This window comes from Sycon ciliatum, chromosome 7 (genome assembly GCF_964019385.1).
Source record: "Sycon ciliatum chromosome 7, ocSycCili1.1, whole genome shotgun sequence".
NCBI lineage: Eukaryota > Metazoa > Porifera > Calcarea > Leucosolenida > Sycettidae > Sycon > Sycon ciliatum.
In genome coordinates, this window is record NC_088649.1 from 11,288,842 (window position 1) to 11,308,841 (window position 20,000).

The window sequence follows — 20,000 nt, forward strand, 5'->3', positions numbered from 1 at the left end:
TCTCTCTCTCTCTCTCTCTCTCTCTCTCTCTCTCTCTCTCTCTCTCTCTCTCTCTCTCTCTCTCACTCACACCCACACACCACACATGCACACAGCACACACATGTAGCCACTAATGTATTGTGCTTTTTTCTTGCTTTGATGTTTGCCGACACACACACACAGGGCGCGGTGGATGCAATTGTGGCCGCCAAGGTGCTCAACCGCGCCGTGTACAACCGCAGTCGCGCATCCAGCGCGGAAACCCCCGATCACTTGACCCCGTCGTCCCATCACAGTGCAGCTGGCAGCGGGGGCGACGCCGATGTCGGCTGTGACAGCATGGTGTCGTCGCGGGCCGGCAGTCCGACGTCGGACGACTGCGACGACATGGAAATCCCGACGGTGGACACGGCACCTGAAGTGCCGTACGAGCACGCGCTCATACGCAGCGCCATCGACGGGCTGGCGTTCCGCGTTTACGGGCACTGGGTGAAGAAAGGCGACCAGCAGAACCGCGCCGCCATGTTCGAGAACCAGCCGAAGAACGTGGCTCAGCGCGTGCGCAGTCGCATGACAGGGGGTGTGATGGCCACGCCACGACAGTCGGCGCGCGCTAGCCCCACGCCGGGTTCCGTGGCGACCGGACGGCCGGCCATCAGCCCGCTGCCGCATATGTGAGCGCTCGCAGCTACGCAGTGTGTACGTGCTGTACGTGCTCGTGTCACAGTGTGTGTGTGTGTGTGTGTGTGTGTGTGTGTGTGTGTGTGTGTGTTGTGGTAAGACCTGTTCCTGGCCGATGCGCGCCAGGTACCGCTGGTCGCGCATCCTTGACTGCAATGTCCACGCCGAATGAAACGCTTCCCTGGAGCCGGCCGCCGTCTGAAAACACTGTGAGCACATTGTGCTGGTTGTTTGCTGATGGCGTACCTCGACTGCTCCTCTCTCTTCATGTCGTGTAAGCTACAGCGCCATTACTGTGTTATCTTGACGGGTACGGCGCGTGCAGTAATACGCCGTGAGACGTGTTCCCGGAAGTCATTGAGTGGAATTGATGACTGGCCTTCAAGATGCCGTAAAGCATCATGGCCTACATGTGTAAGTCCCCGCGTTGAATGATCTTCATCAGTTGAGATCTGTGTCTGTCTCAAATGCGTGGTTTGGTCCTCCAGGCTTGAGCTTGTCCGCTGTTTGCTGCATTAAAAAATTGTTGAAGCACAATAGAGTTGCTGAACACGCTGGTGCTGTCGCTGCCAGCCTAGGTCATTTAGTGTGTGTGTGTGTGTGTGTGTGTGTGTGTGTGTGTGTGTGTGCGCGTGTGTGTGTGTGTGTGTGTGTGTGTGTGTGTGCGCACGCCTGTATGTAGGATTTTAGGAGCGCTGCTCTTTTTTTAATGGTGTGGCAGTGCTGTGTGCGAGAGTCATTTCACCCCCATATATCTACCGGTTTATTCGCTTTTCAAAGATCTATACTCTGCTGCTCTTATCACTGTATTTGGTATTTACTCTGCTGAATATTTCCCTGCTGAACCTGCCCATTCGCACACTGAACTATCTCGGAATGCTCCATGGGCTGGCATCTCCGCTTCACTGGCTGCTTGCGCTTGTCCGCTGTTCTATAGCCGACCTATCATGACAATGCCGCGCACACATGCACAGCCTCTATTATTAAGTTACCCTCTAACTTATGTTTTAAACCATCTGCTCACCTCTCAGCATCCCACCGAGTGTTTTATATTCTTCCTTTATACCGTCTGATCTCGGAAATCCGTTCCGAAGTGCGGTCGGAATTCGGAGGTTCCTCCGTATAGGCTTACCGCATGCAACGTATTGTACAAAGCTTCTCTGTGTCAGCCAATGTTCTGTTGCTCGAGTGCACGTTCGCTGCTACTGCTGTTACCGGTGTTAGCATGCTGTATTATGCTACAGGCTGTTGGTGTTTGTTTCTTTCGCTACCTACACTGTAACACCACTCTGCAGTGACACTGACTTGGCAGCAGCCACATTTTGAGGATCACGACCAGGTTGAGCTTGATAATTTGTGTCATTCAGCTGCTTAATTTTTTACCGGTATTTAAAAAAAATGTATTTTTATCAGGATATTCTTCTGTGAATTGAAAATCTCTTTCTTCCATTCCGCATGGGGCTCAATACCGCAATTTGTGTTGGTGTGCTTGTGTGCGTGTACTCGCGGCTTGTGTGCGTGTACTCGCGTCCCGGCATGTATTTTTTGTATTGTATTGCTTTTATTTATTTTTACATCGCAAGTCAAACGGGCAATCATGCCCAATGTTACGATCACGATGGAAAGGGAGGAAAGAGTAAGAACAAGATTAGATAACCTTCAATGGACGTGGAAATTGAGTTGTCCTAGGGCATGCAGGACAACTAGTAGAAGGGAATGCAAGGCTGTGAGATTCCGAAGTGCATGTATTTTGTGGGTTTAATACGGACAAAAGCTGGGAGTAGAACAGTACTGTGCCACTAGTGCAAATGGTCATGGCATCACATCTCTGTATGTCTCTCTCTCTCTGTGTGTCTCTCCCTCCCTCCCTCCCTCTTCCTCTCTGTCTGTCTGTCTCTCCCTGCTTCACGCTGTTTATGAACATAAAGGAAATGTAGACAATTCAGAAAGCACACAAATTCACAACTCCAGACTTCTTGGGAGCAACTTGGCACGAGGGGAGGCGCAGTACATCAGCAGCAGTTGCCAGAGAAGAAAGCACAGAAACTACTCCAGGTGCACCAGGGAAAGGGAGACATTGCTGAGTGGAAAGTTACCAAGTCGGGCCGGGCCGCAAGCAGCAGTCGGCTAGTACTAGTAGTACCTGTGTCATACACACTGATAACGCTAAGCTAACTTCCTGGAGCTGCAGCGGAACTACCATAGGCTATATAGCAACCACTAACTACTGGAACAAAAAGGATACTGCACGCACAGCAAGTTTCACTGCTCAGGTCAGTCCATACGTGAGAAAGTAGCAAAGAATAAATACCAGTACGAGGCCGTGGAAGAGAATGAGCGATGAGTGCCCCCAGTGATTGGTGTGATTCGGCGGTGGGGCGCGCACGTGCACACACACACACACACACACACAGGCACGCGCGGGTATAGCAGTTATTCAGCCTCGGCTTGAGATGACCGACACGTTATGAGACACCTCATTCAAACTACACGCATGCCTTCCAACACACGATCGTGTGCGCACCCGTTACAGCACGCAGCCGCACGGATCTGAGCACATACGGACGGAGGCCTGGCATTGCCCGGTCGGCGCTACCAGCTGCCAAAGCAAACAGAGGCCGTGCGGCCACCACAGCAGCATTCTTCTCACTGCCGGCTCTAGCAGGACGAGAGAGGGGCAGAGAGCTTGGTTGGGGAGACTTGCCCGTCTCCAGAAACCACAGACGGCAATACTGTACCGAACTACCACAGCAGACTAGCAGGCAGCTAGCACAGCTAGAGTGGAATCACAGGCCTGGGTATGAGGTAGAATGATGGTTGCGTGTGAACATGGTCCAGGCATTAGCAACAGCACAATCAGCAGAGATAGCACGTAGCATTGCTCATCTCATGAAGTGGTCGATCGCGGCGGAAAAGGCCGCAAACCCTGCGCAGCCCATGACGCCAGGCTTGACGCCAGCTGCAGATGACGACAGCGCGTGCATCAAGGCGTGCACACACATACACACACATGTGCACACGTTTGCATGCACACACACACAGATTACATCATCGGTTTCTTTCACCACTACGGCCCAGATCATATTTCACTGTCCTGCGGCTGTGCTCAATGAAATACTTGCACTCACGCATACTGTAGAACAGCTAATTTTAGCGGGTACAATGTTTAGGGTTTTGTAAATCAGGACCAATTTGCGATCAAATATTTTAGCGATCTGGGCTTTAAGAGAAGAAACAAAAGGTGAATAGTACTGTACTTGCAAAATTTCGATTGGTGCGGCAAAACCTGAGCGAAAGCACTCCTTTCGCTAAAATAGCGAAAATATCACCGGCGCTAAATTAGCTGCTTTGCAGTAGCTGTCATCAAATAGTGCACAATTCCAAGAGCGTGCAACTCCGGTCTACGGGGTCTGCGACGGCAGAACTTCACATCACATGACAAAACCCGTCACACAACCTGCACCCTGCACACGATGGTTGACTCAAGAACTGGTCTAACTCACCTCGGAGGCCTAATGCTCCACCGACAACGCAGCCACATACCACACTGTTCGCTGAGCCAGTGCGACCTTGATACTGTGCAACAGAATATGCAATGCACGCACGCACACACATACACCCACCCACACACACAAACGCACATCCCCACACACCAAGACACACACACGGGCACAAACAGATGCACATGCACACACCCACACACATCAATCTCCTAATAAAGAGCAACATAAGGCTCACACTGGCATAAACTCTTCCTAAAGCATAGGTTGAACCAAGGATACATCCTGGCACAAGAGCTACAGTTATCCCCCCGATATCCGTCAAAGAAGGGGGTACGGCTCAAGCAAGATTCACAATTATCACTCTCCGCGATGTGATGTGCGACACATGTGACAAGGAGACGCCTGTCACACGTGTGCATGCTCAATGTAGATACATCCGCCCTTGTCATGTCCTACAGTGGACTCCTGCGTGGCTTGCAGGCCAACCACAACTATCAGCACCACCATCAGCAGTACCACCAACAGCAGCAGCAGTACCACCGGCACCAGCACCATCATTACCACCATCAGCAGCACCACCATCAGCAGCAGCACAAACACCACCACCATCAGCAGCAGCACACCATCAGCAGCACCATCAGCAGCAGCACACCATCAGCAGCACCACCATCAGCAGCAGCACAAACACCACCACCATCAGCAGCAGCACAAACACCACCACCATCAGCAGCAGCACACCACCAGCAGCACCACCATCAGCAGCAGTACAAACACCACCACCATCACTAGCAGCACACCATCAGCAGCACCACCATCAGCAGCAGCACAAACACCACCACCATCACCAGCAGCAGCAGCACCACCACCACCAGGACCCCCACCAACACCAGCACCAGCAGCACACCTCCCAGCACCATCACCATCACCACCACCACTCAACAAGTCCCCCGCACATCCCACCACCATCATTGTCACCTACCGATTCCAGCATACACTCTGTTCCGGAAAACATGGCTCCGATAGCACCAAAGCTCTTGCCATAACCCATGCTCCGTTTTCCAATCTCCTTGGCCGTTTGTTTGACCGTCATCGGTTTAGCTTGCGGACCCACGGTGCCCGACATAGGCTCACCGGCAATGGCAGGGTCCAGCATTGACGTGAAAATACCAAGAGCGATGCCAAGGCCGAATCCTGTACGCACACACACACACACACACACCCAAGCACACATGTACCACACACACACACACACACACACAGACACACACAGACACATGTGAACACCATGTACCATCATACGCCCGTCGCAATGTACCCCGTCGCAAGAGAAGCACGCAAATCTGCAAATGCACTGGATGTGCACCCACAGATTTTCTCTTATAGCAACGATAGCGGACAAGATCTGAATGAGACAGGTCAAGACTAGCGCCAGATACACACGCACACACACACAGCCCGCTGTGCCAAAGACGAAGACCCGTGATGCACGATGCAATGTGCCACCAATTTCCCAAGATCATTATTATTATGACCTGATCGGAGGTCGGGGGGGGGGGGGGGGGGGGGGGCAACATGTATGAGCCAATGTGTAGTAGGTGTGCTGTAAACCGCCTAATGTCCGCGTCGCCAACTATTAACGATTTCTTGAACAGGCAGCTTGACGATGACAAGTGTTCGAGGAGCACCGTGGCCGCACACAAACACCCACTGTTGAAGTTTGACTTCACGCCGCTTATATATTCGCGCTCGCATCTTCTCGCGAAAATAAGGAACATTGATGAACAAGTCACGCACATTAGCCAGTTTGTGTGTGTGTGTGTGTGTGTGTAGGCAATGTGGTCATACTCATGTGTACAATGTACATGCACAGTGTATGTGATGTACGTAAGGGGTAGAGAATAGGCACACAATGTTACAGAGCCGTGCATGCTAGGAACACGTCAATATTATTTACGTTCCCGTCCCTTTTCATTTCCGCAAACTGATAAATAATTTGCGTTATCATGGAGTCTGCGAGTACTAGTACTGTAAATTAACTAATTTTCGCTGGCGATTTAATTTCGCTGAATTCGCCGCTTGGTGCCAACCGGCCAAAGTAAATCGCAGGCCAAAGTTTGTCGTAGAGTCAAATGATGCAAGATTGAACCCCAATCAGCCAAAGTTTGATCACAGCCAAAAGTTTCATTAGGAGATCGGCCAAAGTTTCTCACCGGCCAAAATTTGTCGATTTACAGTACTTGAAAAGTTTCTCATTTAAAATAATTTAAAAAAAATCTGATCTGTAGTCTCTTACCCATTGCTCCGCTCATGCCCGTCTTGAATGCGCACCCCTCGATGAAACTCTCCATGTTTACCTGCATCTGCGGCTTCCCCGCGACCAGTGCTCCGGCCCAGCTGTTTGGCTGCACGAAGCGCTGGCCACCATCCAGGCGTCCGCTGCGGACGTTCTCCAAGACTCTCAAGTACATGTCGTCCTGGGCCGATGGCGAAGAGGAAGCCTCACCGACAGTTTGTCGCGGACCCTCTACGCCAGAATTTCTAGAACTAGGAAACATGGCTAGTGAACCGTTACAGGTAAGGCTTCCAATACAAGCGAAGTAAAGTTGTTGAGATAATTGACTGATATGACTGAACGGTTGAAGTCGTTGAACAAAATGAGACGATCGCATCGAGAACAGAAAAATTGAAAATACCTTTGAACTACAAAAAAATGTGAACAGCATTATGCAATGTTCGCCATTGACGTCATTATTGCAAAGGCCATGACGTAACCTAAAACACTTGACACGTGACGTAATTGTAGTCACGTGAACACCTAGGATGCTACTGGGAGCAATCCGCCAATCGTTTTCCACGAAGTGACCAGGTCACCGGGAAGGAATCGATGATGCTGATTGCTGGCAGCTGCTGACTGTAGTTTTCAAATAGGGCTCAGATGAATGACCGGCATGGCCGTAGTGAGAGGAGGTCGATTTTGCAGGATGTAAGGGACCATCGCAAAAGTTCGCAGAAGCCCCCGAAACGAAGACCGTGAGTTTCGGGCCTGACCCCCCTCCCTCCCCCCTCAAACGAAACGACAGTCACAATATGGGCTTCATTTTTTCACTTGGATGCTCACACATAATAATTATTATACCATGGTACGGTACGGAGGGCCTGTTTTCAGCCAATCAGCGCTCGTCTAGCCATGGTTATATTGGCCAGTATAAATCCCGCCCGGGATTTATATAGAATATAAATCCCGGTGCACGGTACGTACGCTAGGGCACTGCCACCGTACATGTTCACTGCCTGAAAGGCAGTGAACTTGTACGGCGGCAGTACTCCAGCGCACGGACCATACATAAACAGACACAACGGACACCACATGCACGTGTACACTCCACACAGAACGGCACACTGACGAGGAACAGTACACAATGGAAAAGAAGAATGACCTGGAATTCGTCTACAGAGTATTCTGTTATACTGAATCTGAGGATAAAGAACGTCGAATAACCACGAAGTATCCCGAATGGGTCAGCAATGTACATTGTACTTCGAAGAGTTGAAGATCATCAACAGACTGTCTCCTTCGTAAATACGTTTAGAATACCAGTGTACATGTACTTCAACCCGATTGGAAAATGCTACAATAGATTGGATTGAAATGTGATACAAAACAGTGCATGCAAATGCATCTACTTGCAAGCAAAACTGATTATAAGATGCCGCATGTGAAAATCAGCACTGTACCATAATTATAGTAACACTTACTCCCAAAGAGTCTGTAATCTAACTAGTGACGGTAGTTTGATTCAACGACAAACTCCAGCACCGCAGCAATTCAGTCGACTTCCGCACCGCTCACGACTCAAGACAAGATCATGAAGATGCTACAATATGCACTGGTACTGAAAGGAAATCTTATGCCAAACATCCACGGAGGAATCTCCTTCTGACCTTGCTCGACCATTCTTTCAACTGACAACTGATAACCATCAGAAGATGTTCATGTACTGCATGATGTAGGAGATCTCCAAATAGGTTTGTTGTTCTGGAAATGCGTAGGGGTACCTGGCATAAGTAGGATATGACCCTCGTAGTCGGGTTATACCGTACCCTCATATAAATCCCTCCTGCTATCGCAGTCGGGATTTATATTCAGCCGGTATAACCCTCTGACTCGGGTTATATCCTCTACTTATAATACTACACAAGCATTGTTGTATCAGTGTGTACCAATGTACAGCACTTTATAAATGCAACGATGATATCACCTTGCAGTGGGTGATCTAAGGCTGTGTTTACATGAGAAATTTCAACCCGGGTCGAGTTCAGCCCGGGTTGAAAGTCTGTACGATAGACAAAAGAGGTGAGCGTTTACATGAAGACAGTTGACCCGGGTCAAATACTGATATGCCGCCAAAAGTCCACTTCTACAGTCCTGTATGGTCACGTGAATCCGTTCGCGCGAAATTTGCATCTGCAGTGCTGTTCAAACCTGGCGCGAGATACGCACAGAAGTACGTTTGTACGATTTTCTTGACCCGGGTTGATTTCAACCCTCCCCTTGGGGGGAGGGTTGAAATCAACCCGGGGCGAAATTTCAACCCGGGTCAAGCGCAATGCGTCATGTAAACGCGCCATTCACTTTGTGCACATGGCGGGTTGAAATCTGACCCGGGTCGAACTCAACCCGGGTTGAAACGCTTCATGTAAACACAGCCTAAGAACGAGAACAGCTAGAGCTATGCAGTTGTATCCTTTGAGCATTACATGTACAATGAACGTTGATTGGTGTATATTGCTTTCACATTCCCCATACACGTCCTGACAAGCGATCTACGCCGGCTGTGATGGCATGCTAATCCTACAGCTCCTATAATTATGTCGTCAATACTTTTTTGAATTGAAGCCCGGTTTGCGATTTTCGCACCGACTCCCTCCCCCCCAAACGTATGCTCTTCGTTTCAGGGGCTTCTGCGAACTTTTGCGATGGTCCCTAATACAGAACTGGTTCCAGCGCGAGATAAAGCGTGCGATGTTCGACATGATCCTTCTATCCTTTTCAACAAATTCAAGTCGCTCTGCATCTGCCTGAAACAGTGAAACTGAAAGTGTACAGCACACGTCTAGACTATATAGAGGACTTTCCATTACATCACCTTTTTGGCGCCTTCCCGGTGTCCACCCAAAGATCACCCATAAGACAAGTCCGTGTCCTACGGTAAAATGTGCTTGGGTGGCAAAAAGAGAATGGTATCTTCTCGACGGCAGAGCGCAGCGACAGAGGCGAGAAGTATTTTCTCGTCACAGCGGTTTTTTCTCGTGTTTTTTCTCACAAGTGAGCAGTCATCTGATCAATTTCTTTTTACTCGTACATCTTCACATGTTCTCTAAACCGCTGCGCATGAGCACGACTGGCCAGTCGTCTTGAGGTAGCCTTTTCGACACCACGTTCTTTTTCGTCTTTCCAACAGACATTTATCAAATTTTTTTTTTCTCACCAGCATGGCTGAGAACGCATCTGCTCCCGCTTCAGCTTCGTCCGCCACGCCAGACTGGGCAACGAACCTGACACAACTTGTCAAAGAGCAGCATGCTCTAGCAGAGAAGTCTGTCTCTGAAATGGAGGCATGCAAGAAGCAACTGGAAACTGCCACTGCGGAGTTGCATCGCCTCAAAGCAAAGCAAACAACTACTTACTCCTTTCGTAAGGAGAGCTGCAAGGAGCATCACGACTTTGTGGACCAGGTGGAGGCGAAGCTGGAGGACGCGGCCCGGACCATCCCGGATGGACCTGCCAAAACCGCCATCATGGAAGGTATGTCCTTATGCGACAAAAGGAAGAAAATTATAAAAATCGCCGACAAATATGACTGGGCCACGGCGATCCAGTACAAAGGCGAGCACGACATTGCCGACGATGACGAGGACGCGAAAAGGATCAAGAGGGCTGAGACTGAAGTGGAGAAGACCAGGCGACAGAGCCGATCAGTGAGGCCCAGTTCTAGTTTTCGTCCTCACTACGAGCCATACTCGCCGCGGAGCCCCAGGGTCCCTCCAGCTCCGCGAACCGACCAGCAGTCGTCTGCTGCCCCGTCGGCGAAAGTCGTATGCTTCGCCTGCGGAAAACCTGGCCACTGGGCCAAGCTTTGCCCAGACGCAGCCTCTGGAAACGCTAGGAGAGCTCGATGAGCCAGAGAATTATCACTTGAATCACGCGTATCCTCAATCGTATCCTCAATGTAATATTGCTGAGTTGATCTATCCTATGCATTCTGCCAATGATTTTTATTGTGAATCATCCTCGTCGTGTAATGTTGTACTCAGCGGTCGCCTTCGTAATTGTTTAAGTTTTTGGTCATCTATTGGCTGCTCGTCCTTCACATTCAATGTATTAAGTAATGGTTACTATCTACCGTTCACAACCACTCCCACACCCTATGCTGCAAAAATCACTCAAGCTGTTTCAAACATGTATCATTTGTGTCCGAAGCTATCGTCAGTTTACTATCTGCAAAATGCATAGAGAAAACCACTGCTGACAAGATCAGCATTTGTAGCCCTCTAGGTGTAGTTGAGCAGAAAAAGCTGAGGCTGATCCTAGACCTGCGATATCTCAACAAGCACCTCCTGGCACCTAGGTTCAAATACGAGGATATCAGCACCCTTCGAACCATGTTTGAAACGGGGGAGTATTTTTTCTCATTCGACCTGAAGTCCGCTTACCACCATATCGACATTGATCCCAGGTATCACAAATATTTGGGATTCAAATGGCGAGGAGAGCTCTACACATTTACAGTGTTACCTTTCGGACTCTGCACCGCACCACATGTATTTACGAAAATCACCAGAGATCTGGTGCATTGGTGGAGACGCAATGGTCACAAATTGTTCATGTATCTAGACGACGGTGCGGGGGCAGAATCGTCACAGACTGCTGCTAGTAAGCTTGCTGATATTGTTCGGGCAGACATCCTGAAATCAGGTTTTATTCTCAGTGAGAAAAGCCGATTCACACCATCACAACAGGGAGACATGCTGGGCTTCCATGTTGACCTGGCCCAGGGCACCATCAAGGTGACCGAAGCGCGCGTAGAGAAACTCTCGCACCTCCTCACCACAACAAACCTTGATCATGCCACAGCCAGAGAAGTAGCCAAGATCGCAGGCTCCATCATCTCAATGAGCCCAGCTTTCGGTACGGTAACACGGCTACAAACTAGAGCAATGTATGAGGCTATCTCCACAGCCGCCTCGTGGGAGGAGATTGTACATGCGACTCCCCAGCTCCGCAATGAAATCACGTTTTGGTCGGAAAGCTTCCATAAATTCCACGGCCGCCCGCTGAGGCCCCTCGTAGCAGCTTCTGCAGTTCTCACTTGGTCCGATGCCAGCGAAACCGGGTGGGGCGGATACTCCGTTTCAAAGCTCGGCACCTGCGTTGCCAGAGGACCGCTTCCACCAGAGGTACGTGAAACAAGCAGCACTCTCCGTGAGCTCATTGCCGTTAGATACGTGATACTATCTCTATTACCAGTCTTGTCAGGATGCGAAGTGATCCACCGATCAGATAATCAGGCGGCAGTCGCGATAATCGCATCTGGCAGCAAACACCCCCATCTTCACGACGAAGCCCTGGCACTCTTCCGTATCTGCATCCGACAAGGTATCACGTTCCGGGCAGAGTGGATACCTCGGGAAGAGAATGAGAGAGCTGACTTCTTCTCAAAGGTGAAGGACCAGGACGATTGGCAGCTTGCGCCAGACGTCTTCCTAATGCTTGACCGGAAATGGGGCCCACATACAATCGACCGCTTCGCTACTCCGCAGAACGCTCAGATGCAGCGCTTCTGCAGTAGATGGTGGTCCCCAGGCTGCACGTCTGTGGACGCATTCTCCGTGAGCTGGAACGACGAGAACAATTGGATCGAACCTCCAATCCACCTCATCGGTCGCACGATTCGCCACATGCAAGCTTGCCACGCAGACGGCACTCTGATCCTCCCTTTCTGGCCTTCGGCCACATGGTGGCCACTGCTATGGTCTCCAGCGGGCTTCCGAGATATGGTGGTCGATCATATGGTCATCCCGCCTCGGGAGAACCTTTTCATCTCGGGTGAGTGTAAGTGGAACCTCTTCGGCAGCGATAGCCCAACATGCGAAGTACTCGCTGTAAGAGTCTGCGGATGCGGCCGGCACAAGCCCAACCGCCCCAGGCAAGGGCCGCCTTAATCCCGAACAACAACCCGGAAGAACAGCGGCCGGAAGCCAGCATCGTTCAGCGGGCAGCGTCAGTCAACTGTCAGCGTCACCCAGCAGTCAGCATCAGTCAGCAGTCAGCATCAGCCAGCAGTCAGCATCAGTCAGCGGCCAGCATCAGTCAGCGGCCAGCATCAGTCAGCGGTCAGCATCAGCCAGCGGTCAGCGTCAGTCAGCATCAGCCAGCAGTCAGCGGTCAGCACCAGCCAGCGGTCAGCGTCAGTCAGCAGTCAGCGTCATTCAGCAGTCAGCATCAGTCAGCGGTCAGCATCAGTCAGCGGTCAGCGTCATTCAGCAGTATAAACTCACATCCTCACTGTGGTGATGCTGCCAATCATGCAATCTGATACATTTTCGTGTCTCATGTTCAACTTCTCTGGTTTTGTTTAGCAGCAACCCCCATTCCCCCTTACGCACTAATTCCGGCCATATAGGCCGATCTATTTCTACCCAGAGCAATACAACCGCAAGGCGAGATTTCCGTCAAATATTTCTGCACACGAGGTAGTTGGTGTGATAGCATACACGGTCAGACAGCGTACCACCCTGAACTACCGTGAAACGGGGTAGACGGAGTCTGGGCTGCCGCTGGCACAAAAGGGTAGCTACACAGTGTCAGGGATGCAGGGCGCTCCTTTTCCAAGTCTAAACCGGCGCAAGCCACATTACGGGGGCCGTATAGTGCTGCTGCTCGCTGGATACTTATTCTAACTTACGCTCCCAATGTTGGTAACTACCATGCCGGCAAACCTGTCGGCGTGGTGGCCGCCCTTTCCCCTGTCCTTGTCCCTTCTTCTGGTCTTATGCTTCTTCCCTACAGCCCCACAACACATCCCGGGTTGGACGGCACTGGAGCAACTAGCCTATGACGTTGCTTAGTAGCGGAGGCCGAACACGGCGTTAGCTTGTCTATACCATACTCGTACAGATATGCGCATATATAGCTGAATTCGCGTTGTCCTCTGTCCACTTCTTCCACTGCTCTGTCCCTACTATGCGTTGTCTAGCAGTCACACTTCTGGCCCTCCTAACCGCAATACAAATGTGCTGTTGTTTGGTGTGTAGCGAGTGTGGCTTATCGCTGTGCGAGAATGGTATCTTCTCGACGGCAGAGCGCAGCGACAGAGGCGAGAAGTATTTTCTCGTCACAGCGGTTTTTTCTCGTGTTTTTTCTCACAAGTGAGCAGTCATCTGATCAATTTCTTTTTACTCGTACATCTTCACATGTTCTCTAAACCGCTGCGCATGAGCACGACTGGCCAGTCGTCTTGAGGTACCCACCCTCCCTCCCTGCTTTTTGTACTTGTCAGATTAGCCACTTGGGGTTTTACACCCGGTTTTTTCCCTCAAAAAAATAATGCGTCCGTCGGCGCGAGGGTTTTTTCCCGGCTGGCTCGGCCCAGACGAATTAATCTGACGGTCCCAAGTGGTGCTTCTGGTTTTCGGTCATTGCTCTCTCAGTTGCTGCCATTGCGTTGCTTTCACAGAATATCCATGTGCTCTGTCCCTTCTTCCGCTATTCTACAATTCCGCATCCTTCTATGTAAAAGAACGTGGTGTCACACTTCTGGCCCTCCTAACCGCAATACAAATGTGCTGTTGTTTGGTGTGTAGCGAGTGTGGCTTATCGCTGTGCGAGAATCAAATGTGTTGTTCGGTGTACGGTTCAAATGATGTTGCAGGCCGTGAAGCACTTTTGCTTTTCTTTGATGTGGTGAATAGTTTCGGTATTAAAGTCGCGAGGATTACTAGCCGCAGTTACTCTACTGTTTATTCCAGCCTTAAAGAGGCGTTGCCGCGAGAAGATTGACAGAATCCGTGGGCCCAGTACATTGATCCATATTTACCCATATTTACCTATGGACGAAGACCTTTCAGCCAATCCCCCTGCGTTGGGTATCCAGGCCTCTCAAAATATTTAGTGAATGTCCCCAGCACATATGCAAAGGACTCTCTAAAGTCTTACAATAGCCCTGATGGATACAAATGCATGTGTCTCATTGCTGGCTGGGCTGGCACATTATCGTGTCTTGCCCAATCGAATGAAGAAACAACAACTGTCAACAAAATTCGTTTGCAAACGTCAGGCACTCGCGGAGTGTTTTTGCCGAACCTGTCCATCCTTGGGTAGCTGCTGAATTACCTGGAATTGTTCTTGGCGCACACTGCACTTGCATGGTGGGCCTGGGAGAAGCATGCTCCCATGTTGCTGCAGTGCAGTGTTGTTTTGACTGAATTCACGTTGGAGACTGGAATGTGATGTGTGCTGAATGTCACCACCTACACCACTGGGTCACCAGTGGCTGGCACCGTCAATGAACACTACACGAAAATAGTGTACATGGATTTTACTTCAGCTGGGCAGAAATTGGAGCACCGTGCCCATAACCTACAAGTAGTCTCACTTCTCTTTCGCTGCCTGACTCTCTGTCTCTCTTGCTTTGCATGCCTGTCAGTGTATCCATGTGTGTGTGTGTGTGTGTGTGTGTGTGTGTGTGCGTGTGTGCGTGCGTGCGTGTGCGTGCGTGTGTGGGTTTTTCTTCTTTATCAGTACGAGTATGACAATGTTGACATGTGGTGGCTGGTAGCACGAAAGCTGACAAAGTCAAACACGGCCATCATCATCATTGCTCCAAAGTAGCCAAAAAAGCTGGTGTAGTGGCGAACTTAGTTGTCCTGATCTTAAAACACGCTGATGAATGCACATCCAATACAGCTATTGTTTTTTCCTGGTCGTCCCTCGACCTGGCATTCTCCATAAGCAGTTGCTGATTACCGGTAGAGTGTCCTCCATTACTGCCTTTGCAAGAGTTACACAAGAAGTAAGATCAAGATGATCATCACCACAAGAAAGATCAAGAAGCTGAATACATGTACCTAATTGACCAGACAGACAGAAGATGAGGTATACTAGTATGTGCCGCAGCAGATGAAGAACTGCACAGCGCAGCAACCAAGTGGGAAGCAGAAGAAGATTGCGCAAGTAGGTCGATCAGAGTATTTATCCATGACAAAGGAAATACACATTGTGCAGAACATGAGGCATACACACTCGCATGGAAGAGATGATGAGTTGCACCCAGGGCCAGTACTAGAATAGCTAGCACCACCAGTCATGTAGAGGTACGTGCATTATTATTATTTTTTTTAATTTCGGCCAGTCGGCTACTATCATTTTTCGTCTTGGGGGCTAGACAAGGGGAAGTAGCCATGTCGGGGCGTGAGCCCGCCTTTCGGCACCGGGAGTTGCAGCTCGCTCGACTTGACTCTACTGAGTGCAGAGGACCCACACCTTGATCTGGTGAGCTGCGTCGTGGGGATTTTGCAGTCAGATGTGCGACTGCGGGGCTCGAACCCGCGACCTCTCGGGTCGCAGGCAAGTGCAGTACCCAATGTACTACCGGGGAGCCCCTAGAGCTGGGTACATTAGTCATTACCATCAGCATCAGCACTATCAATCGTCAAACTCCAGCTATACCTTAAAAAAAAAAAAAAAAAGTAAATTATCGTATCCGTTCCCGAAGGGAACTCACGACGGCCGCTAACACCCGATAAACCCTAGCGGCAGATGCAGCGCCTAACGGTGGGGGTGAGTGGGCAAGTCTCACAACCACTGGCACAAGTGCCGAAAACGACCCCATTAGCTGCATCCATGTACCCCTTGTGCCTGGCCACAAGTTCCCAGTTGACTGTGGCATATGTGGGTAGCAGCACGGCTGGAAAAACCGCTCCCAGGCAGGACTTGAACCAGGTACCTCTCGTATCTCAATCAGCTATACCTTGCACCCCAACAAACTAAGTAAGTTGATAGTGTTCGGAATCATCTTCGTGTTTCCGCCTTTACTGGTGCTGCCACAAATGAGCTGAACAAGTTAGTTAGTTCGTTCGATACGTACTGGGGTGACAGGGGATGATCATGACTTTTCTCTTCGCCAACGACGTGATGGAACAATATTCGTGTACTTCGAAGTATTTGCATAAGGAGCGAAGTTCTCGAGTCGTGTGTCCGTCATCCACTGGTTCCGTCGTTCTCCATCGTAGGGAAAACGATAACAACTCAAAGACGATCCAGGTGTGGGAACATCCGATCGCGAGCAGCCCTTTGGTATTCTCAAACTACAGTAAGCAAAATGGAACTGCTTTCGAAAAACACTGTTTCCTTCCAGTGCAGTCTTCTTTTTTTGCCACCCAAGCTCCGTTTCAAGTCCGGTGATCGGTGGTGAACTCGATGATCTTTGGCCCGAATCCTCTTAGGCCGCATGGTATGACTCATTGGAAAGTCCTCTATACTAGAGTCCGCCCAGACGAGCAGCGAGTAGATTCTACTCGAGTCCAAGATCGAAGACTACGGTGTAACAAAATAAATGGATAAGCGGTGCAGTGACTTGCTTTCCCTAAAAGTAGTGCTTTGTCTCCTTTAGAAGGTGCACGCGCAATGACCTTTGCCCTTTGACCTCAGTCCTTTCCTTTGCATTCCGTCTGATCAGTGCACTCATGAGCCATCATGGATCGTGCATGGTCATTCTGCACCTGGCTTTCTCAGCAAACAATAATTATGACGGGTTCGTAGTCTAAACATCGGCCTCCTCGGACGCGCATGCGCACAGCAATCAGTGTAGCCCTCGGGTCTCAGCCCGGGCAGGCTTCGAATGCGACGCCCTGTCGCAAACAGATCTGGCAACACTCGCGTATCAGGCTTGGCTTGAGTTGAGGAAACTGTTGAAGCAACTTGTACTTGAATTCTGAGAATCGTCGTTTCTTGTTTACAAAAGAAGGTTTGCCTGTCTTCCCACTTCAGTATAAACTCAGTGCAAGAGTCTCGAAACAATTATGTTATTTCGATTCAGCATTCGTGCGTGAATGTAGTTGAAGGAGCGAGAGCTTAAATACTACAGCGTCGATCAACGAACGGGCGGAAGGCCCCATCCGATTTTCCACTGCTACACAATAACTCGGACATTGGTGCTCAACGGAGAACAAGGTAAGGAGACTGCTGCAGCATGGTTTTACTCTCCTCCGGCGAAGACGACCGCTGAAGCCAGGGTCAGGAAAGTCCGGGGAAAGATCCCGTTGAGACGTCTCCGGGGTTACGGGCGACTCTCCACGCACGGAAATCCTCCTTCCGAATATAATGCTCTGGTCGTCAAAGTCTTCTCAGCGAACACTAGTGCAGGGTTTTGGGAATGAAATGTAGCGCCGCTTCAGTGTAGATAAAATTCCGAGGTGACAATTCACGATCGTTCTTGACTACGGCACTGCCGACTGTACCGGCTTACCGTCATGCATTTCTCTTTGTAGCGAAAATGAAGGGCTGAAGTGCTACTTGTCGAAAGGGACTAAAGTATGGAAGTTTTTTTTGTATTTCACCTCGATATGAGTTCAGCCAGATAGCAAACTGATAGCTCCCGCAGAATCGCTAAAACCTAGCTGTTAATTTTAAATTCAACAGGAAGGACATTGTTTATGGCCCTGTGCATTTGTCCAAGGCCTGGCATAGAATTTGAGTGCGATACCAAGATAATGGTCATACAGTGGAACTCGGATAAGATGCACCCCATAGGCATAGGCAGCAGGAACCATGTACCGTACTTAGGTTGTGTTTGGTTGGTCAAATTCCACAATGGGAATCACTGGGAATCATTCCAGCCCGTTTGTTTGGTCACGCCACGGTCTCTACGGTATACTAATGACCGTACCGCTCTTTCTCCAAATGTCCCAAACTGTGACGCAATAAAAAGCACTGATTTGGGCTCTAAATTTCGAAAGTTTTCCGAGTAGCCACCCCAAAATCCACAGGTGAATTATAGTTCAGGTGGCTGACCCTAAAACACCTCCCGACGCCCCTAACTCCAGTAAGGGGTCAATACTAGGGACCGGCGGATTCTGCTCGAAAAGGTGGCAGATTCTGCTCGAAAAGCAGTGAAATTAGCAGCACCATACAAACCTTATGGCGGGCAATTCCTCGAATTCTGCTCCATTTTTTTTATCCACATACCAAACATGCATGAAACTTACCAGAAAAAGTACCGAATTCTGCCAATTTTTCTGCCGGCAGAATCCGCCGTACCCAAGTCAATACACCCGTGTCCTGTACAGTGACAGTACTAAGCAAGCGCATGCCTTATCCAAGTACCGTACTAAGACACAGTGCACTCCACTGTACATGCAGCTGTATCCGTGACCTACCCGTAGAACACGAAGCAACGGTTTAGAGGTGTTGCGCAGCGTTCCCTACAGTCCATTCAGTTGAAACTGGCACTCTAACTTTTTTTGATTTACGTCTTAGTACCGTATTTCCCCCGAATGTAAGTTGCACGTTTTACACTATACTTCAAAAGCTTACAATACTTACAATCCAGTGTGACTTCCTACTCATCTGACTGTATTGATACAATTTGGTTCAGACCTAAAAAAAATGGGTTGCGACTTATAATCAAGTGCAACTTATAATCGGGGAAATACGGTAGATGCAATAGGACAGCTGAACATTCGATGTTGAGACAGTAATTGTACCACAGTAATGGGCGTTATTTTAAGGCTGAAGACACTACCAGGGACTTAACAGCGGTCTTTTAGGACTGCTGTTATGTCCCTGGCAGTATCTTCATTAAAATGATCTCTGTTCATTCCAGAAATTGGGTCCCAGGCACCAGTCGAGCGTGATTTCCAATAAGCTATAGTTGGACCGGTAGTTAAAAGACCGGCTCGGCGTGATGCGTACAGGTCCCATCGGGTGACCCGTACAACTCATTCCACTACAGGGGGATGTCATTGGTGTTTCTGAGGAGCCGCGGCCAATCAACTATTGCCCAGCTTGAGGCCCATAGATAGAGTCCTATCGGAGTGTTTCATCTTTTAAAAAAATTTACTTCAGAAGTACGAAGATCACAACCCTGGCTTGGGACAAACTTTATAGCAAGAAAAATAACAAAGTTGCAGGGAGGACAAATATACGACTAGAACACAGAAGTTGAGGATTGACAGAACAAACAACTATGGAATCGGGGCTGACTATCAACTAGTGCAGCTGTGCAGGTGGGGCATTGTGAACTCCACCAACCAAAATGTTTGACAAGTCTCAACTGTCGCAGCCCAGCATGGGCAACAGCCAGCCATCCTGTAGGACGCTGTCCCCACTTTTGTCTCCCCTCTTTTCGTGCGTTCTGTGCCGTGTCGTGATTTGCAGGGGACAGTGGCGCAATGCCACCCTTGGCATGGGCGCTGTTGTGCCTGATGGTTTGCCAGTGGAGTGCACCCAGCTCAGGTATGTACTTGTGTACACCCGAGTCTGTTGCAATGATCTCGGTGATGCCTGAAGAATCCAGGCAATACTGGCCCCATTCCGATATTTTCTCTCTTCCTAGTGTTTCTCAGGACGAACCTACAGTTCCGCTCACTGAAATCCGATCCAAAGTGCAAAGCTGGCACCCTGGCACTGTTCCTATTACAACATTGTTGGTGTACAGTCAACTTCGCCAATAACGACATTCGGCGGGGCATCAGAAAAGTGTCCTTATTCGCGAAGTGTCCTTATAACCGAAGTCCCATTTGAATGTATGTGAACCCATATTTTGTATAGTATGAT

At 49.6% G+C, this 20,000-nt stretch overlaps 3 protein-coding genes across 4 annotated transcripts in view; 2 read left to right on the plus strand and 1 right to left on the minus strand.

Annotated features, from left to right (window-relative positions):
* LOC135820979 (phosphorylase b kinase gamma catalytic chain, skeletal muscle/heart isoform-like) overlaps positions 1 to 1,088 on the plus strand; it is a 19,367-nt gene extending 18,279 nt beyond the window's left edge. For both annotated transcript variants that reach the window (XM_065334036.1, XM_065334035.1), the window contains one exon: positions 165 to 1,088. In XM_065334036.1, the coding sequence (XP_065190108.1) occupies positions 165 to 659 (495 nt within the window). In that variant the 3' untranslated portion in view covers positions 660 to 1,088. The remainder of the gene's footprint in view (positions 1 to 164) is intronic.
* A 1,474-nt stretch (positions 1,089 to 2,562) lies between these two features.
* On the minus strand, positions 2,563 to 6,960 carry LOC135820980 (mitochondrial import inner membrane translocase subunit Tim22-like). The gene is made up of 4 exons (XM_065334038.1): positions 6,459 to 6,960; positions 5,145 to 5,356; positions 4,166 to 4,238; positions 2,563 to 3,621 (listed from the first exon to the last, which is right to left on the minus strand). The coding sequence occupies exons 1-4, from the start codon at positions 6,886 to 6,888 to the stop codon at positions 3,545 to 3,547; spliced, it is 792 nt and encodes a 263-aa protein (XP_065190110.1). The 5' UTR covers positions 6,889 to 6,960; the 3' UTR covers positions 2,563 to 3,544.
* Positions 6,961 to 17,036: 10,076 nt separating this feature from the next.
* Positions 17,037 to 20,000, plus strand: part of LOC135821618 (fibrillin-1-like) — a 15,397-nt gene continuing 12,433 nt past the window's right edge. Inside the window, exons 1-2 of the mRNA XM_065334615.1 lie at positions 17,037 to 17,396; positions 19,602 to 19,679. Of these exons, the coding sequence (XP_065190687.1) occupies positions 19,616 to 19,679 (64 nt within the window). The 5' untranslated portion in view covers positions 17,037 to 17,396; positions 19,602 to 19,615. The remainder of the gene's footprint in view (positions 17,397 to 19,601; positions 19,680 to 20,000) is intronic.